The 27,618-nt window shown below is 39.3% G+C and overlaps 2 protein-coding genes across 2 annotated transcripts; one reads left to right on the plus strand and one right to left on the minus strand.

The window, feature by feature from the left end:
- Nucleotides 1-983: 983 nt before the first annotated feature.
- On the minus strand, nucleotides 984-20,223 carry LOC122656643 (actin-related protein 2). The gene is made up of 15 exons (XM_043851253.1): nucleotides 20,084-20,223; nucleotides 19,038-19,148; nucleotides 17,707-17,841; nucleotides 17,529-17,600; nucleotides 17,316-17,394; nucleotides 17,018-17,067; nucleotides 14,774-14,877; nucleotides 14,587-14,655; nucleotides 14,438-14,501; nucleotides 10,471-10,539; nucleotides 9,852-9,935; nucleotides 9,191-9,249; nucleotides 5,769-5,835; nucleotides 1,666-1,749; nucleotides 984-1,505 (listed from the first exon to the last, which is right to left on the minus strand). The coding sequence occupies exons 1-15, from the start codon at nucleotides 20,123-20,125 to the stop codon at nucleotides 1,425-1,427; spliced, it is 1,170 nt and encodes a 389-aa protein (XP_043707188.1). The 5' UTR covers nucleotides 20,126-20,223; the 3' UTR covers nucleotides 984-1,424.
- A 3,256-nt stretch (nucleotides 20,224-23,479) lies between these two features.
- LOC122653609 (60S ribosomal protein L7a-2) lies at nucleotides 23,480-26,580 on the plus strand. The gene is made up of 7 exons (XM_043847506.1): nucleotides 23,480-23,599; nucleotides 24,149-24,199; nucleotides 24,287-24,488; nucleotides 25,380-25,549; nucleotides 25,647-25,775; nucleotides 25,867-25,959; nucleotides 26,049-26,580. Exons 1-7 carry the CDS (start codon nucleotides 23,597-23,599, stop codon nucleotides 26,178-26,180), a joined length of 780 nt encoding a protein of 259 aa, XP_043703441.1. The 5' UTR covers nucleotides 23,480-23,596; the 3' UTR covers nucleotides 26,181-26,580.
- Nucleotides 26,581-27,618: the final 1,038 nt, after the last annotated feature.

The raw sequence follows: 27,618 nt of genomic DNA on the forward strand, positions 1-27,618 counted from the left end.
TCTATCAAAATGTTAAAAGTCCACTTGGCTAAATTTAGTTCAGGTTCAAGGGTGCCTGCAACCATTAAACCAGTAAGGTGTGGCACAGCGTTAGTAAGATTATGTAAATTCAAATCAAGCAAACTAGAATTGTTAGATAATGTAGGACATCAATTTATAACCGGGAGCCCAACCCTTAGATCCTTAGCCCACTTAAGTACATTCTTGATAACAAACATTGGGTCAGCCTTAGCTCCCTGCATTAACACCATGTTCCGTACATACCAAATAAAATAACACGTAATAATGAAAATAGAAAAAAACGAAATAGCAGTTGGCTTGTCCATGTCCAACGAAGCAAGAAGAGAAGTGCAAAGATGGAGGAAAGAAGAGCTTGAGAGATGCTCAGTTCTTAGTCCAAACGGACCAGAAGCCCAAATACGTTTAGGCCAATCACATGCAAAGAATAAATGCCAGAGTGATTCATCTGAATTTCCACAAAGAACACACGAAGGGTCGATGGTGAGCCATTTTACAATGGTAGCCCTGACAGAGAGCCCTGCATTCAAGACACGCCAAAAGAAAACTTAAATCGAGGATGTAGCTTAAGTTTCCAAAAAAACCGCCACCACTTAGTAAGTTGAGGATCTTGTGTTGGAAAATTAGCCACTCGGACATGTTGATACTTGTTATTCATTGTGTACTTCTGAATTACTCCGTGTTTCTTCGTTTCTTTCAATTTATGCTATTATGATGTATTTTTTTTGGCAGTGTCGTTCAACACACAGTTGCCCTTCACCAGTCCAAGTTATTAAATTGATCTACAGCTAGACAACCAAATTTGATAAGGTAAGACCCCCTCTATCAAACGGTTCAGATTGGCCATGTAATCCTTCCACATACCTAGAATCTGGTAGCCATTGTGGTAGAGAGAAGTGGAAGATAGATGAAAATAAAAAGGGCAAAGGTTCAATACAGTTTTTTTTTTTGTGGGGGGGGAGGACGGTGCACAACACAAGTTAATGTGAATTGTATTAACATACAAATACATTTTGAAGGGTAGAGGCACCCAATATATTATGATCTGACTAAATATATTAAAAAAACAAAAAAGGATGATCCAGGGGATAATTGCCGGAGTTTGACCATCTACACTTCCCCATTTCCTTTTCTGTTCAAAATCCGTCAACAGCTTCATTAGAAAAGGAAATGGAGGCAAATATGCAAATTAATAATTACATTAAAGAGGCATGTACTCTTTCAAACTGGCCTTCTTCATAGTAGATGGTATCTAGACGCGAACACTCTTGTGGTCTCTGGTCAATTCTTGATTCCTTTGCATGAACTTAAGCACCTTGATGTAGAGTTTTTGAGACCCCTTGATTTTGCCCGTAAAATATGAATTGTGAGTTACTTGAACAGACAAGGAGCAGAGGATGCAATTCTCAAGCCTGACCACACTTTCTTAAACAAGCAATTCCCTCCTCCAAATAGTCCTGTCTGCTAATCCAGAATTCTGGTGCATCCTGCATAAAATTAAGAGGACAAAAATAAGCAACTGTATCAAAGAGGGTTTAGACCTTCCTTTGACCAACTTAAAATGAGAACTGGGGGACTCATCCCTGTTCTATTCATGGACTCAAACATCAAAACATTGGGGAGGGGGAGGGGAAGGTGAGTGTGTACCTTCATAATTCCTGCTAGGACTGCACCTCCGAGGTATACCATATGCTTTCTCCGTGGTGGATCTTCTATCCGTAGCCGTAATTTCTGTGCTCACAAAAGTTGAGAAAGTGAACAAAAAATAAGCTGTCTGTGGAAGCAAGAGGAATATATAAATAACAGTATTCAACAACAACAACTCAGCTTTACCCCAGGCTACATAGATCCTTACTCTTCAATCAGCTCTATTTAAAGTCCTACATGATACAAGCCCTAAGCTATGCATGTCTCTCCACACACTGTCCCAGCGTCATCTTAGGTCTGCCCCTAGCTCATTGGGCAAACCTATTGATGAGCAAACACCATTTCATCCACCAAAACAATATCACCAGCAAAAAGCATATACCAAGGGACCTGATCTTAAATGTCTCTTGGTCAAATCAGCTACAATAAGCGCAAGCAAATAAGGGTTTAAAGCTGATCTTTGATTTAACCCAATTGCAATTGAGAATTCACTACCTTGACCCCTACCTTTCTTACAGTAGTCACCACCATTATACATCTCTTTACCTATATCCACATATTTACTTGAAACATATCTCTTTTGTTGGACCTAGAAGGTTTCATTTATATGTTAAACTGTTTTGGATATGAAAACGAATGTGTGATGTGTGTTTGGGTATATACTAACATGTGAACTAATGTTCTAAGAGTTTGATGATTACCCAAACTACTGATGAGGAGCAGTTGAAGAAAGAACAAGGCATGTTGATTGAATGAAGAACTGATGAAGACGGTCTTCCGCGTATAGGGGACGGTATTCCTTGAATTGAAAGATCAAGGAGCTGAAAGCTACAAGTTTGAAGGAATCTTTCAAGGACAAGATTAGGATATGATGTTTAATTGGCATATCATTGTAATCCTAATGTACTAGATCAACAAGATGTAAAAAGCCTAAGAATATGACATCATAAGGACCTAAATGGACAAACCCAAAAAACTAGGTGGTTTGACCTAGAAAAATGTCTAAGTCTATTGCCCACGATCTTCCCTGAACAAAGACAGACGACCAAGCTTTAATGGCAAACAATAAATATTCTAGATTAGAACTCACGGACAACCAAGAGTTATGAAACTAAGTCACATCCGTGACTTGCTTCTGTCCATGTCCAAGCATGACAATCTTGAGTCCTTGCAGCCATAGTCTTCCGCGATTGTTGAGCGGTCTTCCGTACGATAACATTTATTGTTGCATGGATATAAATTGAAAGTTTTTGACGCATCATTAATTAACCACTTGGACTCTAACCACTTGAGTGGATGTCTTAAACATCTTCACTGATGTTGAGGAGCTCCAACAGCTAGTTTCTCTTGGAAAATATAAGTTGAATATTGGAGACCAAAATGGGCTAATATTTGCAACCTATTTAAATCACTATTGAATCTCCAACAGCTAGTTTCTCTTGGGAATGAAAAGATAATTTAAATGTTTAAAGAGAAACTAAGCTTGACTCTAACGACTAGTTTACAACTAGTTCATTTGCCTATAAATAGGTGCAGTCATTTAATGTCATATCAATCAATCAAGCAAATACAACAGCAAACATCAAGTGCAAGCTTTATTCGTTTTCATCATCCTAAGAAAACTGTTGTATCTGATCTTCATTGAATAAATCATCTTGAGATGCTATTGCTGTGTTTGAGCTATAGTGCAATATCATCTTGATAAGGGCTGCAATGTGTTAAAAATCAAAAGAGAAGCATCTTATGTTGATCAACTGTGCTTAAAAGTATTTACAGTTTCATGCTTGAAAGAAGAAACCATTTTTGCTATAAAAAGAGTCTGTGTGGCTTTATGAGGAAATCCTTGACCAAGGGTGGTCCGGGTGCTCAATCCAAGGTTAGTGGTCGAGTTGTAAGGGCCTAATTCTTACCTGGGAAAGAAATCGGATAATGGAGAAATCCTTGGTCCATGACCAAGGTAGTGGACGTAGGATTAGTTGGATCCAAACCACTCTAAACTATTGTCTTTCCATTCTGTCTCTCTCTTTTCTTCCTTGCATTTGCATTGTATTTTAGTTTGTACCTTATATCCTTTAAAAAAGGAGTTGTCACCCAATTCACCCCCCTTGGGTGTTGCCATTCGATCCTACATCTTTTCTAGTACATGCCAAATTAACTCTCTAGGGAATCTGTCATAAGCTTTTTCTAGGTCAATAAAGACCAATTGAAGATCTTTCTTGTAATCTCTAAATTTTTCCTTGAGTCTCCTAAGTAAATAGCTTCTGTTGTGGATCTGCCCTTAAAACAAAATTGGTTTTCCGTAATAGTAGTTTCTTTCCTCTGGCGAGTTTCAATAACTCTCTTCCATAACTTCATAGTATAACTCATTAGTTTTATGCCTTTATAGTTATTACAGCTCTGAATATCACTTTAATTTTTATAAATTGGAACCACAATGCTTCTCCTTCATTATTTGACCTTTTCCTTGTGCTCATAATCTTATTAAATAGCTTGGATGGCCAAAAAACACATAATCCTAAGTTCTTCCACACTTCTATTGGGAACACATCTGGACCAAGCGCCTTGTCTACTTTCACCCTCCTTAAAGCTTCTTTTACTTCAGGCACCCTAATTATTCGTACATATCTTCGACATGTGGTGTCTTGATGAGTAGTGCAACTTTCCGGGACACTATTACTCGAAGTGCTTTTCCTCTAGGATCCATCACATTTAGGCTTTCTCAAATAGAGGCCCCATCTCTTATTAACAAGGTTGGGGGGTAACTAGTTCTCTGCATGTAGACAATCTTGGTATGCTTCCTTCTGCTCGACAAGCTCCTGGCACTAGAGAATATGCAACACAGTGTTCTAGGTGGCAAACAAAGTGTTCTGTGTGAAAAAGAAGAGAATACTGTATCACATGCTTGATGATTGTAGGATGGTCATAAATGTCTGGTTACATTTTGTCCAAAAGGAATGACAGCCATGTTTACAGGGTCACGCCATGTAAGGTGAAGGACTTTTCATTTGATGACCATCCATTCCTTTCAGCAAGAAGGAAGAATTGTCTGGAAGATGGTTCCATTTGTGATACGGTGGTCGGTGGAGACTGTAGAAGGAAAGAAATCGAAGAATATATGGTACAAAAAGGTAATGTGAATAGATACACTCATAACGATATTCAGGACAGTAACCTCACTGCAAATATTTTGGAGATGGGTTTCTACACAGATGGATGAATTCAATTATGTTTACCTATTTTTATGCAGTAATGCAGATACGTGCACATACATATATGTATACGAGACATATTATAACACCAAGCATGTACGGTATTCCTTAAATCAATAAATTTGGATACTTTTTCCTATTAAGGGAAGGAATAAAAATTTGAATTTTTCTATAAAAAAAGTTGGGAAAATGACATCAAAATATTTTATGATAGTTTCAATGACCAAAATGCACAATGTCAGAAATAGGAAGAAATATATGCAATCAGGGAAATTATGGACAGAAATATGCAATATGGAAGCTCATTTTCATGCACAAATATATCTCGTAGTACTGCATGTCTATATTTTCCCGTTGGTTGCTACTTATGTCCAAAGTGTCTAATGGTGTGCAGTTGTGCACGTTGGTAATTGAAACAATCATAGCAAATACTGAAGTCATTTTACCAGAAATAGAATGGATTGCTGTCTATACTTTGTGAAGATTATTTTTTTGGGGTTTTTTTTTGACCCCATAATACCACTGTCATGGTTCAGCGGCTCAAGCTGTTTATGGAATGGTATTCTTCTCGGGAAACTTCATCATGCCAATCTCAAAGAGCGCATGCCTGCATATTTCTAGTGTTTCATCCATCTTACCTATCCAACGGTCCTGGCCGATCACATGACAAAAGTAACAGAAGAGGCCTTGTCAACTCTGGCAACTGTTACTAAACTTGACAGTGCTTTATCCTAACTACCTGGTGTTGGCTGCTGCCTACTATGGATAGTTTTCAATCGAGGAAAGACATCCAACTAAAATTAGCTAGAGATAAACAAGCATAATGGAAATGATGAAAACTTGTGTTAGTAAATGACCCAAAGAAAGTGAGACGATCAAGATTCAGAGCTTTACCTTTAACCCATCTTTGTTACCCTTCAAGACAACTTCAAGATAACGGTCCAGAATTTCTTTCTCCAAACTGTCAAAACAAATTAATAAATGTCACTTCACATAATTCTTGACCATATAAAATCAGAGACATGTTTTTCCAAGTGTCCAAAATTGAGAAGGTAAATCTATAAATTCTATTATCTAAACTGACAGATGGAAATAACGGTGGGATGTAACCAGAACATTCCAATTGCAAGAAAAAGACGAATAAAACTGACATGTTTGGTAGACACACTGATACTCAGCTCAAGGAATATCTCTTAAATATTAACTTAAGCTCTTACAGGTACCATATTTTCTAACTTCAGTGGGCACCTGATACCAACAACAACAACTCCTCAGCCTTTTCCCCAACTAAATGGGGTCGGCTACACGGATCCTTTAAAAACAAAATGGGGAAAATAGAGATCCACACAAAGGGAAAGGAAAGTAAGAGGAATGGAAAATAAAAATGAAGAAATAAGATAAGAAAAGTGAGAAATGAAAAATGAAAGATGAAAGTAAGAGGAAAGAGGATAGCCCAGGAAAATAGGAAAATCTCAGCTACATGGTGTCAACAACGTGGATCCTTGCCCTCCAATAGGCTCTATTTGAGGTAATACTTGGCCCAAGACCCAGACTATGCATGTCATTCTTCACAACCTCACCTATGGTCATTTTAGACCGGCCTCTAGCTCTTTTAGCTCCTTCAATTTGAATCAGATCACTCCTCTTTACTGGAGATCCCCAGGCCTCCGTTGCACATGGCCAAACCACCTCAAACGACATTCTCAGAGCTTGTCGCTGATCGGGGCAGCTCCCACATCAGCTCGAATACGTTTGTTCCTCACTTTATCCTTCCTAGTTTTGCCGCACATCCATCTTAACATCCTCATCTCTACAACACATAGCTTCAGTATATGGCACTTCTTAACTGCCGAACATTCCGCCTCGTACATCATAGCAGGTCGGACAACGGTCCTATAGAACTTTCCTTTAAGCTTTAAAGGAATGTGTCGGTCACATAGGACTCCGGTCGCACCTCTCCATTTCATCCATCCCACTTTAATTCTTTGTGAAACATCATCATCTATGTCACCTTCTTTGTGTATGATAGACCCCAAATATCTGAAATATTCAGTTAGCGGTATCTCTCTCTCCTTAATTTTCACCATGTCATCATCCATCATAGTGTGACTAAAGTTACACATCATATACTCCGTATTTGATCGACTAATCTTAACGCCTCTTGTTTCCAAGGTTAATCTCTGCAACTCAAACTTAGCGTTAATCCCTGCTTTTGTCTCATCCACCAAGATGATATCATCGACAATGAGCATACACCTCGGTAGCTCGTCTTGGATGTTCTTGGTTAACTCATCCAGGATAAGCGTAAACAAATTAGGGCTTAGGGCTGATCCTTGAAGAAACCCAACCGTAATTGGGAATTCCTTCCCCTGGACTCCCACAGATCTCACACTGGTCACCACACCCTTATACATATCTTTAATTACCTCTAAATATTTACTCAACACCCCTCTCTTTGCAAGAACATGCCGGATTAAATCTCTAGGGACTCGGTCATAGGCTTTCTCTAGGTCAATAAAGACCATATGGAGATCCTTCTTGCTAGCTCTACATCTTTCCATGAGCCTCCTCAGTAGGTAGATAGCTTCTATCGTGGATCTACCTGGCATAAAACCAAATTGATTCTTCGAGATATGAATCTCTCTTCTTAGACGGGTTTCAATAACCTTCTCCCAAAATTTCATAGTATGACTCATTAGTTTTATGCTTTTATAGTTATTGCAGCTCTAGACATCACCTTTATTTTTGTAAACCGGAACTACAATGGTTCTCCTCCAATCATCTGGCGTTTTCCTTGTGATTATAATCTTGTTAAATAACTTGGTTAACCAATATACCCCACAAACTCCTAGGGCCTTCCACACTTCTATTGGGATCTCATCAAGGCCTGGTGTCCTGCCTACGTTCATATTTCTTAAGGCTTCTTTAACTTCCGTCACACCAATACCAATTTAACTAAACACATATAGCAACAGTGAACTACAGAAATTGACCAATGTCTTACATAATAGGTTTTCTCCTCCGTAAACAAATAAATTATATGGTTCAGCGAGCTAACCAAGTAACCAACTTCCATAGTAAGTGCACTTACTGTTCATGTATACATTTACGCTGCCCTTCCCTAACAGTTCAAGCTTTTAGGTGAAATGGTTGCAAACATGGTATCAGAGCAAGGAGCTCAAGTGTTCGACTCCTGGGAAGTGCATCGAAAGAGCTTTCCAGATATTTCTTCTCCCTTGGTGCCACACGAAGGAAATGCCACGTGAGTTCCACATGCAAGGACCATCGAAGTTTAATGCATCACATTCACATCCATATGGGCAGTTCATTGGGGTAGGGGAGCATATATCTTCATCCATTCTCAGTTTTGAGTATGACTCCCAGTCACAGGGACATACCGAATCGTCTTTTGTGGACGACATCTTCTCCTACTCAAATCACCAGCCGTACATGCTGCCAGCAGCGTCATATCACAGTGGATCAGTGGGTAGTTCTTCATAGTTTGGTGACCCATATCCTAGGATAGGTTACCTTCAATATGTCGATGATGCAATTTACATGGAAATTGTGGTTTAGTAGAGGATTACACTCGTTTCTTCTCCCAGACTATGACGTGGCATTCATTTGTCCTATAGTCAGAGGACAATACACGTCGACTCCATCAGACCATGAGTGGGATCGATCCTGGATGGTGTAGTAATTATTATTAGTAGACACTTGTATTAGGAAAGTGTATTGACAATTTGACATCCAAATTATGTACTTAACTCTATGACTCATTGACTCTAATGTTTGTATGATTTACTTGTTTAACTTGCTTATTATATGTTATAGTACTTAGACAATGTGTAAGTATACATTAGGATTCAACCGTATACTGCCAATCAAGGGTGCAAATCCAAAACACCACTTTGGGTGACTATTTTTGCAATATGAGCATTTGTATATGTTTATATAGCCTAAAAGAGGGTTTCCATGAAGAATCAAGCCTTAGTTTGGTCTAAAACCCACCGAAACGGCCAACCGAAATATCGCATGAAAAAGGACAAGATATCTGCGAAATTTTGGTATCTCGGATATTTCGGCCTACTGAAACGAGATTTTAAACTATGCTGGCAAGAGAGAAAATTCTTTGAAGGTGACCAAATACTAATTTAAGCAAAAGTGCAGATATGTAGACATCAATATTTGTCAAAGCTAAGAAGTCCACCAAGAAGATAACTGCATCCAATAACCCAATCCGGACATTTGGATATCAAGGGATGAAAATTGAGTCATTTGATTAATTTTTGCAAAGAGGAGCCTAAGAACATTACCGACTAGGTAGTCCAGGATACATGGTACTCCCTCCACTTAGAACTATATGCTGGTAAAGCTGCAAAAAACACAGCAAGTTACATGAAAACATAGGCAGGGAAGCCAAAAGGGCATAAAAGAAAGAATGAGAAATATTCCCATCATTTGTGTGCCCTGCTTCTTCAGATATAGGGTAACAATAAGCAAATGCAATGGATGGCCTAATCAGTGTTATACAAGAAGGACATCGATTGGGCAAAGCTATTGATGAGCAGACACCATTTTATAAGAGTCTGTCAACCTCCTTCATCTCATCCCCCCCCCCCTCCACACACACACACACACAAAAAAAAGGAAGTTAAAAAGGTACAAAATCCATTTTAAGACTTGCCCTCTAAAATAAAATTCTGAAGCTGCTTCCAACGAGAATCTACAGAATATAACTCATCCGCCAGAGTCACTCTTGATACAGTTCATAAATGCATATGCTCTTTAAGATACTGAAAGCAAAATTTTAACTAATTGGTGTAATATATTCAGCCGACCCCATTTAGTTGGGATAAGGCTGAGTTGTTGTTTGGTGTAATCAAATAATCACTAGTACAACAATCAAAAAGTAAAACCAGGATACTATAAGCATGTTCAGGAAGGGCGATATTTACAAATAATCTAGGTAGGTACCATCATACGATTGTCAATATCCATTTCCTGAATGCAGCGAAATACCATGTCAGCCATTCCATCACCTTCTACATCTATTAGTTCCTGCACCCAAGACACCAAACCATCCAAATCAATGTTCAATGTAATGTCACATGGCAACAGCTAACAGTTCTAGAATAGAGACCCCTACCAAAGAGCTCTTCTGGGCATTATTATAGCACCTTCTGATTCATTTGTCTTTGTTTTTCCATATCAAATTCTTTATCCTTAGTGCTTAAATCACTATCATGAATAAGCATTGATAATTGTTGAAAGAGTGTCACATTAAAGGCAGCATACATTCTGAACACCACCCTGTGGCATTTGATCAATAAAATATTTAAAATACTTCAATGTTTATAACTCATTGCTAGCAATGGATGGCATTGTTTCAAACCCTTAAAGGTAAACCATGATGCAGTTGCTCTAGCCTGGCTGGATGGACATGACCCACTTTGGAGACCTAAACCAAGAACCAGTAAACCAGTTTTCTGATCTGGCAAGGGCTAACTTCCTTAACAGCAACCGTATTCATTACAAACAACGAACAAAATTCTAAAGAACCATGCTAAATAACCAGAGAAAATGGAAAACTTACAGGAGTAAAAAGAGCCTCAGGAGCTTGGAACCGTTCAGTGCCAACTTTAATAACCCTTCCATCTGGCAGCTGATCAAATTAACTCTCAGTAATAAGAAGCAAAACCAAATATAGAGATCTTAAGTTGAAATGAATACATATTTACACCACTACTGAGTTTTATAGGCCTTGCATTGCTGGCCAAGTATGAGGTGTTGTGTGATCGACCTATTCCTTTACAATTGGAAGGAAAATTTTATAGGACAATCATACAACCGGTTATGATGTATGGTGTGAAATGTTGGGCAGTTAAGAATCATCATGTACATAAACTTAGTATAGCAGAGATGAGGATGTTAAGATGGACGTGTGGCAAAACTAGGCAGGATAAAGTAAGGGATGATCATATTAGAGCTGATTTGGGAGTAGCTCCAATACATGATAAGCTATGAGAAAGTCTTTTGAGGTGCCATGGCCATGTTCAACGGAGGCCTTTGGATGCTCTAGTACAGAGGAGTGATTTGATTCAAACTGAAGGAACTAAAGAGCCAGGAACAGACCTAAAATGACCTTAGGAGAAATGTTGAGAAAAGACATGCATAGCTTAGGCCTTTCATCAAGTTGGACCTCGAATAGAGCTGATCGGAAGGAAAGGATCCATGAACCAACCCCGTTTAGTTGGTATAAGGCTGAGTTGTTGGTTCCAGAAAAGCAACACATGCATAAAACAACTTATCAATTCAACTCAAATAAACCACTGACTTATCTGAACTATTTGGGGTTGGCTACAACTCTTATGCACTCATGTCTTCTCACACCACTGTAAGCAAAGCCATTGTTGCCTTCAACTTGCACCTTATTGGTCTTCATTGCACATGGTTGAACCTCAGTAAACAGTTGCCCCAACAGGGAGTTTTTCCATCCTAAATCCATGGATCCAACAGTTTAGGCACGGGGCAAAACAGATGGCATCATCACAGAGCGGCGGTGGTATTCATGCTGAAGTATGTTATATGCCTGGAGAAGAATGGGAAACTTATCTCTGCCGAGAATTTGAATGTGAACCTGGTCATACTCTGGATTCAAACCAGTAAGGAAATCATAGACACGCTCCATCTCAGGTTCCTTCTAAAAGGTAGCAGTATCAGAAGAACACGCCATAGGAAGAGGGTGATAAAAGTCCAGTTGCTGCCAAAGTGCGTTCAGGGCAGCATAATAAGAGGTGAGAAACATATCCTTCTGTGTGGTTTCTCGAACCTGGCGACAGCTCATAGATCTGAGCATAGTTATTGGTTTGGGCATATGTCTGATGGACAGCATCCCATAGTTCTTGTGCAAAGTTCAAGAGAGCAAAACTGGCACTAATTCGAGGCTCTATGGAATTCAAGAGTAAAGATTTTACCAAGGCATCATTACCAATCCGGGTAGTCTTGGCAATACCACTGGATGGTATGGGATGTCACCGGTCAAGTACCCGAGAAGATCATTCCCACGGATAGTTAAGAGGCATGCTTGTGACCATGCAAGGTAATTAGACCCATTCAATTTGGTTGGACCCAGTTTGAGAGAGGTTATGGCCATGAGTCCCAATACGACTCACCTCACTACCCCCAAGGTCTCCCGCGGAGTCGTTAACATCATTATCCTTCGCCATGAAGTCGGAATCTCAATGAGAAAGGGTGTTGAAACAAATATATAAAGCAAAGAGTAGTAGTATGGAGGCTACCGTATCATTCATGAGAGATGTGGGAAGTCATATGGTGGCGAATGAGGCTGAAGCACAACGGTAGAAGGCCTAGTGCCTTTACAGTAGCAGCGGTAAGGCTTGGCAATGAAGAGGAGCAGGCGGCAGGGAGCCGCAAGAGGCCAGAGGGGCCTACGGTAGAGCCGACAAGGGTTACGGCCCTTAGAGGAGGGTGGCAGGAGCCTAGGCGGGACCCTAGGAGGTTGCAAGAGGAGGACGAGGACCCTGGGAGGTCGCAAGAGGAAGGCGGGAGCCTGGGAGGTCGTGACAAGGGGTTGGGAGCCCCTGGTGCTTGCGGCAGGAGGAGGAAAGGCTTGGGCCTGGTGGTGGAGGGGCCTAACAGCTAGGCAGACCCATCCGGAGGGGCTGTATGGGCCTATTGGCGAAAGGCGGCATCTAGTGGTGATGGTGGTGGCGAGATAGGCACCGGTCAGCAGTGGTCAGTGGCGGTCAGACGTGGTACGACATGTGTTGGCGCATGTTCAGTCAACCATGTTTGACACGGAGAGGCCGGAGTGTCAAATACTGATGGTGGAACCCTACTACAGTGGCAGCAGGAAGAAAAAAAAAACAAGTGTAGAAAACCTAGGACCTATAACCAGTAACTTGAGAGAAGAGAAAAAAGAGAGAATGAGAGAATAATAACTTGTTGTCTTTATTGATAGGAAAGCCCCTCTATTTATAATAGAGGGGAAATTACAAATAGAAAGGGGAACTCCTAATCATGATAGGATTCCAAGTTACAATAGGAAAAAAACTAGAACAAACAACTCAAACTGAAACTAAGACTAACAACTCACAGTAGAATTAGGACTTGACATAATTAGAAACTAGGACTCCAACTAGGACTAGGAAAATAGAAGATACACATATCAACCAAAGCACTGTTCACGTGAACAGTGTCACGTGAACAGTACTTCTCAACACTCCCCCTCAAGCTGGATTATACAAATAAGTAAAGAAAGAAGATTCAGCTTGAACTAAAGAAAAAAGAATTCCTAATAATGCTAACAACAGAAATCCTTTTTTAGGGTTTTGAGGCTCTAATACCAAGTTGAATATCAAATATTTGGCTTGTCCCTAGAGGATTGAGGCCCACTTTATTTATAGATTAAAATGATAAACACAGATAAAGTATGCTAGGTGGAGATGACTCAGCTCCACCTTAGAACACTCAAGATACATCGAATCTGGACAATACATTGAACCTGGACACCCATTAACAGAGTCCAATAAGGAACTAATTACATAAAGACCCAATGACAAAGATAGGCAAAACACTGACATGACTTTACTAGACCAACTCTAACCAAACACTACTAAGTAGTAGCTACTAAGAATAGTAACGATATAACAAGGAAAGTGTTAATAAATGCAAGGGCTTATTGTTGTAAATTTTCGAAGAAACTATTGAAAATTGGGACGGCCAAAAAAGGAAGAACTGTCATTGCAGACAGAGGGAGTACAACTTAAGAAATATAGTAAAATTCAAAATAATTTAAAATTTAGGGACCAGAATTACTTATTCAACCCCCAGATCCCATTTATGGCCTCAAAAGTTACGGAAGAAAGTTTTTCACTTAAAGAACTTGGCACAGGAATATGCACAAGGATACAGATACTTGTTGTAATTTATCCATTTTAAATCAATATAATACATTCTTATAAGACAAGCTCCACTCCTTGAGGCTCAAGCCTCAGTTCATTCCTTTCACTTTGGAAAAAAACTGATTTAAAATTTGAACCATATCCTAAAAATATCATTTGAAGAACCAACACCAGTCCCTTGATTTTGTATCCAGCATACAAAGCATACAAGTACTTAAAAAACATAGATAACCGCATAAAATTGCTGGAAAATACAAGTAAATTAAGTGGACTATAAGCTCACTAGTTCTGTCCTTTCATGGTCATCCAAATTCTCAAACAATGAAGATATGGGCTAACTACTGACTTCCTAGTATACAGACGATCCACATTAGGAAAATATGCTTATTAAGTTCAATTGAGGACAATGTTTGGGCATAGCGTTACTTTGTGAGGAGTGGTGTATTTCTATTGTGCTCTCCAAGTACCTTATGTATTTCTATGTAAGCAAAGGTTGATCTTTGATTGCTGATCCTTTGAAGGATTTTACTCTTGTCTTCTATCCATTTTCAATAAAGTTTTTTATCATAATGTACATGCATATGTTTATTATGCTCATGCAAATGGCTGCTGCAACATTCTAATGGGAGAACTTACTGTATAATTCTTGACAAGGATTGTGGTTTCCAGTCCCAACTGGTATTCCCGTTTGTAATCATAACTACAAAAACAATAGATCTAATATACTCAGTAGCAATGTGAGGAAGTTCCACAAATATACTCCAGAAAAGAAGTTTAAGTTTTACCTGATGTAACAGAGCTTCTCCTTTATTTCCCGAACAGTTTCAAAGTCTGCATTTCTATTCATTGCATACCTTAAAGCCACAAACATTCATTCTCTCGTGAAAACACAGAAAGTGCAATGGAACGATGGAGTGAAATGAAATTCCATATTGATTTTATGAACTTATTTCAGAAAGAGGAGGCCCTCACCCTCTTCTTTGGAGCAAATCAACAAGATAAGATGTTATATGCCTCCCAGCCACATTCATTCGCTTTGTAAGATGAGGGAATGAGTAGCCATCAACAACTGGAACCTGGACATAAGATCTAAAGTAAATGGATCTCAATTTTTAAGTTTTTAATTTTTCTTCTTCCACTGTAGAAGTATATATATATGTGAGGGATGGGTATGCTAGAGGTATACCATCAGCTAGCACCTTATGTGTCTCTCTCTCTCTCTTCCCCCCCTTTGAAATGACTCCCTTACCCCTCAAAGGGAGGAAGAGAGAGATAGACACATAGGTTGCTAACTTACGGTATACCGCTAGCATACCCAGCCTTTTCCACATATATGTATGGGATAAAGTTCTCTGCACTGGGGGCGCAGGATGCACCCAGACACATGGGGGGTGGGCGAAATGACCGGCCCACCCCCCCTTGGATGACCCAAACCCTGCCCATGTCCTGTCCCATATGTCTGGGCACAGGTGCGCTCCTGGACAGAGAATGTGCGCCCTATATATATATATGACAGAGAGAGAAAACGAAGTTACACCTGATAAATTCCTAATATAAATTAGGTCCCTTTTTTTGGCAAAAAGTTTCATATGATAATTGAGACAGCTAAATGACCTTACAAAATTTTGCAAACATTTTCATATTGATGACCACAATAAATGAAATAGTGAAGATTTTATGTAGATAAGTCACTTAGGGCTTCTTTTAGTGGAAATAAGCTTTGGGTTGGGTCATATATGTATTGGGACTTTGATCCCATGGGTTTACTTTGTAATTGGCTAATTTAATGAGCCTAAAATATGGGTAGAAAGTAGGAAAACGGGATTTACTTCATTAGTTTAGTTAGAGTCCTATTTTGAGTCTGTTTTCTTTATTATTTCACTTTCTTAGTCAATTTAGGTTACCTTAAGGATGGGGTTAGGCCTTTCTTTTTTAGTGTCTAAGTCTATTTTTTGTCTTCTATATAAGTTCGTAAGGGAGGCCAGCATTGGACAATAATTTAATTAATGAAATATTGGCTTTACCCTTTGTGAAAATCCTGAGACATGATGGGTGAGATGCCCAGGCTGAGATAGCCAACCCCACCTTTCCCCATCCCCTTCCATCGGTTCTTGATTCTAAACCCTAGTTTCAGTCAAATCGAGTTCAAGAGTGCTACAAGCTTTTGGGATTTCTTTTCAACAGATTGTTACATCGATTTCTTGAAGATTATTACATCAAGATCATTGCTGCTTCAACAGGTTACAAATTTGTGGGTTTTTATTTGTTACTTCAACCAAGAAAATTGTTCCCTCGTTTGAGTTCCCATTGTTCCCTTGGTTCCCTCATATGATTTTAGTTCCCATTGTTCACTTGGTTCCCTCATATGATTTCTTATTTATTGGAGGGTTTTCTATTTGATCCTGCCTAGGGTTAGACCTATTCAGGTGTTAGTCTTGCATTAAGATTAGGGTCATTTTTTATGTTAGATGATTCCCCCAACTCGGAACGAAGAGAAAAACAAGTTTCCAAGGCTTTCGGTTGCCCTCGGTTTTGTATCTAACTCACGGTTTTTGTTTTGCAGGTTTAAAGGAGCAAGTGTATCTTACCTGTACTGATCCGTACCGGATTGTATCAGTCTCGTATTGGAATGCATCGACATGTATCAGTCGATACAATTTAAAAAAAAAAAAAATTAAGCATCGTATCGGTAAGTATCATATCGTTACCACCAATACCGATACAATACACACCGATACTTAAAATCCTGCTAGACACTTCCATATAGCAATAAAAACTGTTGGTGTGGGAATGGTTTCCCACACGTTAGTGTAGGAAAACCTCCCTCTAAATACAATGTGTCAGCAAATTTGCTAATTTGTTACTGTATCTTTCCACCCAATCAATTGATTACTTGTCTTTCAAGTTCTAACCATGTTTTGTATAGGTAGTAATTAAAGTTTTTACAAGGGGAATAGCATGTCAAAAGAAGACCTCATAACCACTTGGTATGAGTATGGATAATGTTGTTGCTGATTCACAGACCTTTTTGACTTTCCCAAAATAACTACCTCATTCATTTTACCAAAATATCGATTAAACATCTGTGGATATTTGATGATGGGGCAGCTAAATTATTACAGTTAACTTAGCTATAGAATACGGATCTCTTCAAAGCAACACAGCCATGAGAAAACATTCTCCTACAGCTTGAAAACAATTTCCAGAGCATCTTACCACATGAGTGACACCATCACCAGAGTCGATAACAAGACCAGTCAGCAAGCCTGTGACGAAAAAGTATCAAGTAAGAAAACAAGCATCATACCTGGTAAGTGAAACAAGTACAGATATGAATACCAAAATGGAATGCAAACAAGGCAGAAAGTGGTTTTCAATGTTCTCCAGCAGTCAAGAGAGGCCTTTGTATAATTTCCAACAACTTGAAAAGAACCCATCGCCAGTAGAATTTTTTTCATTTCTTTTTTCTTTTTTTAATTAAGAGGTGTGAACCTTCAATGGTCATTATAAGTACCTTGAGCATACAATGTCAAAACAGCTTGGATTTGAATGAAGACACCTGCGAAGTTGTACTTTTCAAACATGGTCTCTACCTGTATTTTTTTCAAACCAAACCATAAGAATAGACACAACAGGCATTAACAAGATACATGTGTCATACATGAAAAGACAGTGAACTTTGTGATAGAAACAAACATAAAGAATAGATTTTCTAATCAATACCAACCATTTTTTCACGGTTTTTTGAAGGATTAAGAGGTGGGTCTGTGAGTAAGATCTTACATTCTGTTGGGTCTATCTGTTGAAAGACAAAGTGGATGTCAGTTAAGTCAATCATAGTAATTAGCCAACGCAACTTAAAACCTCTTCTAGGTTGCAAAGGGGATTGAGGTACTAGAAATTACTTTTAGTTCATTGAAAAATGCATGATCCCAAATGTGGCCCATATCATCCCAATTCTGCACAATGCCATTGTGTACAGGATAAGATATATCGAGTTGATGCCGCAACTCTGCACAACCATCTCCTACCACAATGTCCTAAATGAAAAGAAGCATAAGAAAACCCATTCAAACAAGTTCCAGAAACCTAGAATTCCTACAGATCACAATACTTATGATATTCCCAAGTTGTTGTAATAAGTCTCTGTGACTTTCCTACATGATTATGAGTAAGTTTGTACAACAACATAAAGCAAAAATTAAAATACATATCTCAGGGTAAATATTAACGAAATATATTATATGCAACTAACAGATCAAAAATAACAATTTAATGTTTTTCTCCATAAAAGTGTTGGATGCTTACATCAGCTTCTTCTCAAGATAAAGTTTCCTGGCTATGTATGTCTGCAATATACTTCGCATCCCCATGGGTAATTTTTGTTTTTTAAACAAAATAAAAGTTAACTCTTGAATTTTTATGTGCTCCCTCATTAGTAACTTTTCATAAAGAAAAACAGTGACAGATCAAGGAAGCTACCAAGCAAAAAAAAATGTGAGAATGAAAATGAATGTGGGCGCCAATGGCAAAAACCAGTCTAATGACACTGAAATTTTTTCTCTATCTTTACAGACAGAAAGCAAATGTGGCAAAACGAGCCTGCTAGGGAGACAATTTGCATCACCGTAACCAACCAACAAAAGCATCAGAATACATTAATCAAGTTGGGACTTGATTGAACCAACTTGTGTGACAGCATTAGCAATGTCAAGATCAAAACTTAGTCACCCATCTCAGGCAAGCATTTTTTTCCAACTCACACCCATCCATGTCCACCATATCCAGCTTAGAAATAACTCTTAAACAGTCAGCATGAATAAAAAATTATCTAAAAGAGCATGCCAGGTGCAATTGAGCCCTTCAACAGCCAGATAAAAACCCAACTGACAGCCTTACCAAGGTGTATTTCGACCAACAAAGGGCCATTACTCAGACCTGGTCCCGCTTATGCTGGGTCCTTGGAGGATGAGTTTGGAGATGGTCCTAACCTTTAGCATTTTTTTTGAGCAAAGTGGTCGCTCTTAAGACAAACCCGGGCATTTTCTCCAAGGTCCAAGCAATGGCCCCTTACCCAGGTGTATTAAGACCAATGTCCCCCAAAAATTCTTGTCCAAATGTTCAAACTTCAAAGCCTCAGTAGCACACACCAAGTTAGTTACAAATCATTACCTAAACATCTTTCTTTCCAGGGAATGCAGTAAAAGATGGTAGAATTGCCAAAATAAAATCTCACCTTCAACTCTTGTTCCACGAGTGATTCTTCATACCGCAGCATGGGCCTCCCCACCACACAAGGAAATACAGATGTTGGAAAGTTTTCCCCAGCAAATCCACATTTTACATACTGCAAGGAATACATCAATCTAATACTGTAGAAATACCTAAAGGAAGCATCAGAAACTATTCAGGATAACATTCACAAAAACAGTTGCAACATTAAGATGGTGAATAATAGTGTAGCCTACTCTGAGTCAACATGTCGTGAACTAGAAAAAAGGGCGTACGTGATACACGAGGCTTCCGCCACTGAAGGGTCTGGGGGAGGGTCATAATGTACGCAGCCTTACCCCTGCTTTCGCAGAGAGGCTGTTTGCAGTGTCGTGAACTAGAAAGACCGGAAAAAATCATGTCTCTACCCCTAGAGTTATGATTCTAGGGCAGGCTTTGGGGATTGTAGACTACCAAGAAAACCACATTTCTCACCGTACACACATTTTAAACTTGCTCATTCCCAAATCAGGAAACTGGTATGTAAATTGTGACAGCATAGTCTATATCCAAAAATATAATAGGTGGAAACAAATAGAATATTTTATCCTCAAGTATAGCAATGCATGCCTGTATCCATATATGAATTGCAGAACTATCTGAACTTATGAAGGGATACAGGTCTACAGGCATGTAATTGACTCTTTATGGTTACTAATATGCGCTACTATAAGAGGCCCAACAACCTGGTGATCTTCAACGCTCCATTCACAATCTTGACAGTCACCTGTTGATCCTATCTCATCAATCTTCGATTCATGACAACTGATATCCAAGACTACTTAAAGATATCGAATTCAATAACGGAAGTGACGGCTGACGAATCCAATGAGTTCCAATCTCTAACAGTTCATTCTCCACAGATCGGTCAAACCAGTTTAAAGATGGGCATATAAGGCTCGTAACATCAGGAGTAGTACGAACATGTAAGAAATTATAGCAATGTCTATCAAACTCAGTGGCCGATCTTGAAAAATGATGTAAAAAATTATACAAGTAAAGAAAAATTACCCCAGTGCCATTGTCGCAGACGACGACATTTCTGTTGTCCATTTTCCCTGCAAATTTGCGTCAGCAAAGGATCCTCTCTCGTTTTGCCTCCCTCTCGCTAGCTCTCTAGTCTCTCCAACAGGGTTCCTGTTAATCCTTCCCTGTATCAGGAACCTTGCGACTTACGAGTGACGGAAGCTGGTCGGCTGGTGGACTTCCACTTTGATTTGGTATGATTTCCATTTCAATTTCAAAGGGTTATTTCTATTTGGAAAATTGTTTGGTTTGATTAATTTTTAAATTATTTCTGCGAAATATAAATTCTGAAAAGGCCGAGTTGTTTTCCAATTTTGGAATTAAAATTAAAACCGAATTCACTCCTGCTCATCTCTTTTCTTTTTCTTTTTTTTTTTTATTTATGAAAAAGGGCATCCATTAAGCAAGGCTATAACGGATACATATGTTTTTACAAATAATTGGATATATCACACCACTTGAACGTTAAATTACTAAAATTCCCAGTTAATTCAGCAAACTCCAAAAAACTAGGTATAATGTTCCAGGGGGCTAGGGTTAGAGACCGAGTGCTAAAGAGGCTGCAACACCATATCTCTTTTAAGATGATATGTTCTACAGTTGCTTTATTCCACCCGTTGATGATACCACACAGGTCTGCTTCATCTATAGATGTCAACCGACCTGCATCTATAATAGTTCTTGGTCCATTAATCAAAAGGGGAAAATGTTCATCTGGCTATTCTAAGTTTGGGATCAAAAACTCCTGCGACCAGTAAACCAGGTAATTCCATGTTGATGTTAATTAAATTGAAAATAAGAGGTGGAAAAGGTGTGTGTTTTGTGAGAGGAGTAGGAAACTCTCGCTCCTTAATGCAAATTGAACATGGTTAATTTGATGGGCAAAGCAATAATTTCATATTAAAAATAAGACAACACCCTTCTCTTGATGGTTTCAAAACTTTCACCACCACGCCACCAACACTTTCTCAGCCCCAGCCCCCATCCCTACCACCACTAGTCGCCATCCTCTCCCAAAGTAATATATAGTATTTATTTTCAATAATTGAACTATCAAATGGATTTTTTATTCTTAAAATATTTTAACTTGATGCAACATAAAAAATTCCAATTTCTTGACTAAAATTCTATTTGTTGGTTATGTAATGAAATCAATTTGAAAATTAAAATATAAATCATACCAAATCTTGTCCACGATCCAATTTACTTGGAAAAAATACTTGTCCAAGGGTATTAGTTTGACAGCAAAAAAGTTTGCAGCTCATTGTTTACATGGGAGTATGGGATGAGATAATCAGATACATAGGTCTCATGTGTGAGGTGAAAGACATTTTCTGTTTGGCCAAACTTCACTCCTTGGCTTCACAATCTTTGTGTAAGTGAAGCCTTATGTCTTTCTCCTCGATAAATTTCATCTTACCAAAAAAGAAAGTCTTTTTGTTTTTGGGATAAATTATGTGACACCCCCTGAAAATGGAACGATACTCAAGTCACCCCCTCTTATTTGAGAATACGAATGAGTATTCAACAAATGTTATTTTTGCTTCTAGAAATGCCATTCAAAGCGCTCTTGGGCTATTTTGGGTTGGCAAGAAAATGGATAGAAAAGAATTTAAAAAAAAAAAAAAAAAAGACAAAAACATGCTAACTCAATGATCGATTTATGTGTGTATCTCTCTCTTCAAATAAAAAAAATAAGGGAAGTAGTTTTCTGTTCGGGAGTGTGGCCTACACCAGCACTCCCATATGTCTATCTCTCTCCTCCTCAAAACAAGGGGGCAGAGGTGTCTTTTCATATGGGGAGGAGAGAGATAGACTCATGGGAGTGCTGGTGTAGGCCGCACTCCCGGACAGAGAACTTTCTCCCAAAAAATAATTATAATAATTTTTTTCTTTTCTTTTCTATCCATTTATTGTTAACCAAACATAGCCATAAATGGCAGTGAAAAAGGATGACGTCGAGCGCTGAGCATACATGCAGCGTAGACGAAATCGGACTCAAGGCTATACGCCTCAAGCCGGTCCAACTAGGAAAAAATGTTGCTGCCACACTTGTAGCAAGAATGTTCCTGCTACAAGTCTAGAAGCCAAGGAAATGGAATAATTCACTACCCCTTTGGTTTCATAAATACCCTCGTAGGTTTAGTATTTTCTAAAATACCCTTTAAGATCCCATTTGCTTGGCTGCCAGCCGTGTAGCAGGAACATTCCTACTACTAGTGTAGCAGCAAAATTTCATTCGTCCAACTATGGCACATGGTGAATGGTGATGGCACCGTAAGTTTTTTTTTTTTTTTGGCACGAAAAACCCCGCAAGCGGGGAGATATATTAGGGCCCGGAGGGCAAAAGGGAAGACACAATATTGAGGAGATCCTCTGGAAATGAAGATTTCCCCAAAACCCAAATAAGGGTAGCACAACGCCCACTTAGAGATATTGTAGGCACAAACATTGTCATCTCTACCTACAAAAGAGAAAGAGATAGACTCAAAGCGTGAAGAAAGAAGCATTAAATTCATCATAATGGTGGAGGCTTCAACAGGAGGGGCGAGCAAGGGGTCCAGTAGACACTTCACAAAGACTTGACAGTCGGAGTGGAGGATAACTCGACGAAGCCCATCATTCGCAGCCGCCTGCAACCCTAGACGGATTGCCCTAGCTTCCCCAATAATAGCTGAGTTGGGGAAGTCGTGCTCAGTAGACACCATGTATAGGCGCCCAAGACCAGTGGTGATAATTGCCCCCATACCCATTGCCCTAGGCCTGCTGGATAGGGAGGCATTAGTAAAAATGTGAAAAGCCCCTACTAATGGTCTAGGAGAGGGATGGGGGGTGGAGGGGGTGGTAGAGGAGCCAAGGGGAGAGGGCCGAGAGCGATTCAACCACACACTTGTCAACATAAGTCACCTAGGATCGAAAGGCAGGCACAATCTTCTGAAATACCATGGCATTTCGGCGCTTGTTTGGAAGATTATCTGGTCATCTAGCATCCCCCCCAAAATCCAATCTTTTGTTTGGAAAGCGTGTGTAAATGCTATTGGGGTCTTGGCTAACCTCCAGCACAGGAACATTGTTGCTTTTGACCTTTGCCCGAGCTGTGGGGAGGTCTCTGAGTCTGTTGTGCACGTTCTCCTGCATTGCCCCCATGCCCTTCAAGCGTGGTTTGCATCTTGTGTATCTCTTCGACCATCGACTAATCCTAATTGGTCTATTTCAGATTGGGTTATCCATTGGGAACGTCGTCTTGGCTTATCGAAAAAGGAACAAAGGGAGGTATTTACCAAAAAAAATACATATCATCTCAAGGGTTCACATCGCCCTTTATGTACATAGGGTCTTGTGCTACTTCGAGTGACCAAAATGCCCTTCGAAGTTGTTCCGCTATATAATTTCCCTCAACTATCATTTGCTGGAGTTGGCGCCCATAGGCTTTAGGGTTTCTGCGACGCCGTTCTCTTATCGAGCCCTCATTGCAGCGACTGAAGCATCTCTGCGGAAATGGTAAGTCATCACAATTTCTCCTGCTCTTCGTATTGCCCCAACTTTCGTTACCTGCGTGTACATTGCTTCCGGGCCGCATAGTTTGAATCTTGCTAGAAGTGATTGAGTTTTAATGCTGTATCGTTTTCTCTGATATACTGTGAGCTGTTTATTGAGCTGTTGAGCTATTTCCTCACTGATTGATGTTATGATGGAGTTCATTCGCTTTGTTAAAAAAATTTCATCGACCCTCCCTTTTTGGTTTCTGATTAGTTCAGTTCGATATTCAAATACTGGAATGAGGTAGTATGAAACTATGAATGTTTGGCTATTTTCTACTCCACTTGTTAACCCACATACAAGCACTGAAAAACTAAAAAAAAATGGTTTGCAATTAGGAATTACCGACTGTCGATTTAATATGTAAAACTGGTTTAAACTGTGGGAATAGTCTGTATTTGTGTAAATAGATGTCCTAATCTTTCGTGAACCCTACAGAAATCAGAGATGTTGCTCCCCCCTCTTTTATATTTCATTGTTTGGTAATATTCTATTTTGACAAATTTGCAGGCACCAAAGAGAGGTGGAAAAGCTCCTTCAGCGCCAGCAAAGAAGAAACCGGTTTGTAACATTGACATTGCACTTTTTTCAATCTTAGTGTTGTAGTTCCTTCTCAATTGCTTAAAAATATTGTAATTTTGGTGTCAGGAGAAGGTTGTGAACCCATTATTTGAGAAGCGTCCTAAGCAATTTGGCATCGGTGGGGCATTGCCTCCAAAAAGGGATTTGCATCGGTTTGTGAAGTGGCCTAAGGTTGTTCGCATTCAAAGGCAGAGGAGGGTTCTCAAGCAAAGATTGAAAGTCCCCCCTGCCTTGAACCAATTCACGAAAACACTGGACAAGAACCTCGGTAAGAATCTTAATGTAATTGATTTCAGTGTTATTTTGGGGTTGATTTGGTGTCCCTGATTAAAACACCATCTCAGTTAAATTATTCCCACAAGCTTTTCGGTGATGGTTCTTGGGAGGTCAGTCTGTTTTATTCTCTTTTGGTAATTTAGTTTATAGATGGAGTTTCAAGCCCAAGCTGTTTAATCCAGTTAGATTGATAAATGTCTCTTGCTTGTTACAATGTTATAAGGTATACATTCAATATAGTTTCACCTTCACTTAACAAAGAATTGTCACAATGAGTCAAGATTTATTCCCTTCAACCCCCTCCCCCCCCCCAAAAAAAAAATGGCAGGGACCATTGTTGTATGGTGTGTTCAAGGCAGCCATTGTCATTCTCACATTGTTTCCCATGTTAGATTCCTTTGATGCCCAATTCTTTTGTGTGTGGTATGTGCGTGCTAGGGCCATTGTCCTTTGGCTTAACTTCCCCCTCCCCCCCCCCCCCCCAAAAAAAAAAAAGAAAAAGAAAAGAAAAGAAAAGAAAAGAAGGATGGGAGCACTTGCCCAAAGTGGAGTGGACCTGTTAAGCACATAAGCAACAGAACCAAATTGCATACGGTCATCCAGGCATTTTTCCAGTACCATTGCTGATATTATTTTTATGGTAGAAAAATGTAGTCATAGAGGTCCTCTTTTTTTACCTCTTGTTTCATACTCCTTGAATGTGCAACATGAGGACTGGTTTTGGGTGCCAACCAAGCTGCTAGGTAGTAGGAATAGGCCTGGTACAGCCAATCATGGTTGGATGGGCTTCCTACCATTCTCCTACCTTTATATATAAATCTGTCTAGATTTTGAAAGGAAATTTTTTTTTCTACAATCTGCCCATAACTAAACCTATCCACAGCAACAAATCTATTTAAGATGCTCCTGAAGTACAGACCTGAGGATAGAGCTGCGAAAAAAGAACGTCTTCTGAAGAGGGCTCAGGCTGAGGCAGAAGGGAAGACCGTTGAGGTTAAGAAGCCTATTGTTGTGAAGTATGGACTCAATCATGTTACCTACCTTATTGAGCAGGTCTGGATTAATCTTGTATGAATGTACTGAGTGTTCCCTTGATTGAACTTTGTCTGTGTATCTCTCTAATAGCAATCTGCTTTCGTATTTTTTACAGAACAAGGCTCAATTGGTAGTTATAGCACATGATGTGGATCCAATAGAGCTTGTTGTGTGGCTTCCTGCCTTGTGCAGGAAGATGGAGATCCCATACTGCATCGTGAAAGGGAAAGCACGCTTGGGAGCAGTACTGTTGTCATCTTTTTAGTCTTGTATTAAAATTTTGTGGCCAAACCGCTTCAGCTTAAATAATGGTGTTTATATTATCTTTTTGATAGATTGTTCACAAGAAAACTGCCTCCGTTTTGTGCTTGACCACGGTAAAGAATGAGGATAAGTTGGAGTTTAGCAAAATACTAGAGGCAATCAAGGTGGGTAAAATTTTAAAATGTACTTTCTATTTGTCTGCTCCTTGCTTGTTTCCTGTTCACTTATGTTACAACTTGGGTTACTGTTTTAGGCCAATTTCAATGACAAGTATGATGAATATCGAAAGAAGTGGGGAGGTGGTATAATGGGATCCAAATCCCAGGCAAAAACCAAAGCGAAGGAGAAGGTTCTTGCCAAGGAAGCTGCACAGAGAATGACCTAGGGTTATTGGAATCACCTTTTCCTATACCATATGAAAAGAGGAATTTTTCTTAATTTTTTTTTAATCTTTGTTTGAGTTATCCATTTTGTAGCTGCAGTCCTGTTGAGGCTCTACTAGATTGACTTAGTTCACATTCACATGTATTTCTTCTTAGTTTCTTTTCTCCTCATGTCTCCTTTCCTTTTCAATTGGCTCTGTCACATGGAAAGTAAAGCATGGTAAAGACGTGAACACTGCATTGAAAGTACTTTCCGTGCCTTTCTTTTTTGTAGTATGCATGATCTGAGTGGGTGTATGTGTTGTATTCTTGAGCCAAGATTAATGGTTTTTTGTAGTCCAGAACACATCAAGAATGTCTCGTAGGCCAATAAATTGTGTGATCTGCTGATGTCTTTTAGGTTGAAACGAGCTGGGTTTGATAGTTTTCAGAAGTCTTTGGGCTTATTGTATATGATAAGACCGACTCCTCTTCCCTGGGGTTCGTTTAGTCACTGTATAGGGAAGCTGATTGAGTTGGTAATTTAGTGGTAACGTTCCTGCTGTAGATAGTAGGGACCTGGGATTGATTTGATCCTTCCCCCACCTCAGGGGTTTGGGTTGGAGAGATGTTAAGTTGGGGGGGGGGGGAGTTTGTACAGCCTCCCCCCCAACACACACACACACACACACAAAATCATAGACACATGCATTTGTATAGAAAATTTTAGTTTAATTCATTACTTCATTGAATCCTGGTATTTGTCCCGGATGTTTGTGTATTGATGCGTTTGTTAGTTTGTTGCCCTTGGGAGTGGTTTTGCTAACCTCAGAAATGGCAACTTCAGTCACAGACAATTCATCCTGGGCTTTGTAAAAAAGGAACTAGGCTTCACATGACTTCTGATTGGGCTATAATACAATGGTTGGTTCGTGTGAGGTCAGCATTTACCTAGACTAGAAAATGGATAACTACCTCGGTGGAAGCATATGGGACAAGCATATTGGACAGACCTTCAATCTGTTTAATAGGTCAGAGACGTCCTTTACGGCACCTTACCATATGACTTTGGTTTTCACTATTGAAATTATATTTTTTTATTTATAAGTGAGTTGCAGCACTCTTTAATGAAATCTTTCAAATTTTGGCTAAAAAATATCGTATATCTAGACGGGAGATGTGAGGATGTTTCTTTCTTTCTTGCTTTGTTTTTAGGTTTTGGTAGGAAGGAGGTTTCTGCACTTTGTAACCAGAGGAAATAATAGCCAAAAAATGGGATTTATGCATATTTTTTGGCTATTTCCGTTTCCTTTTTGAAAATCAAGAATAATCAGTTTTGGTATCGACTTTTGAAACTATGCTAGTCAAGAGCTGTTCTCCAATTGGATGGCTGTAAACACCACCAACCTCAACAGCAAATCTGGATTGGGTTGTTTGCTTATCCTCATTAGTTACTCTGTC

Source organism: Telopea speciosissima, chromosome 3 (assembly GCF_018873765.1).
Source record: "Telopea speciosissima isolate NSW1024214 ecotype Mountain lineage chromosome 3, Tspe_v1, whole genome shotgun sequence".
In the NCBI taxonomy this organism is placed as follows: Eukaryota; Viridiplantae; Streptophyta; class Magnoliopsida; order Proteales; family Proteaceae; genus Telopea; species Telopea speciosissima.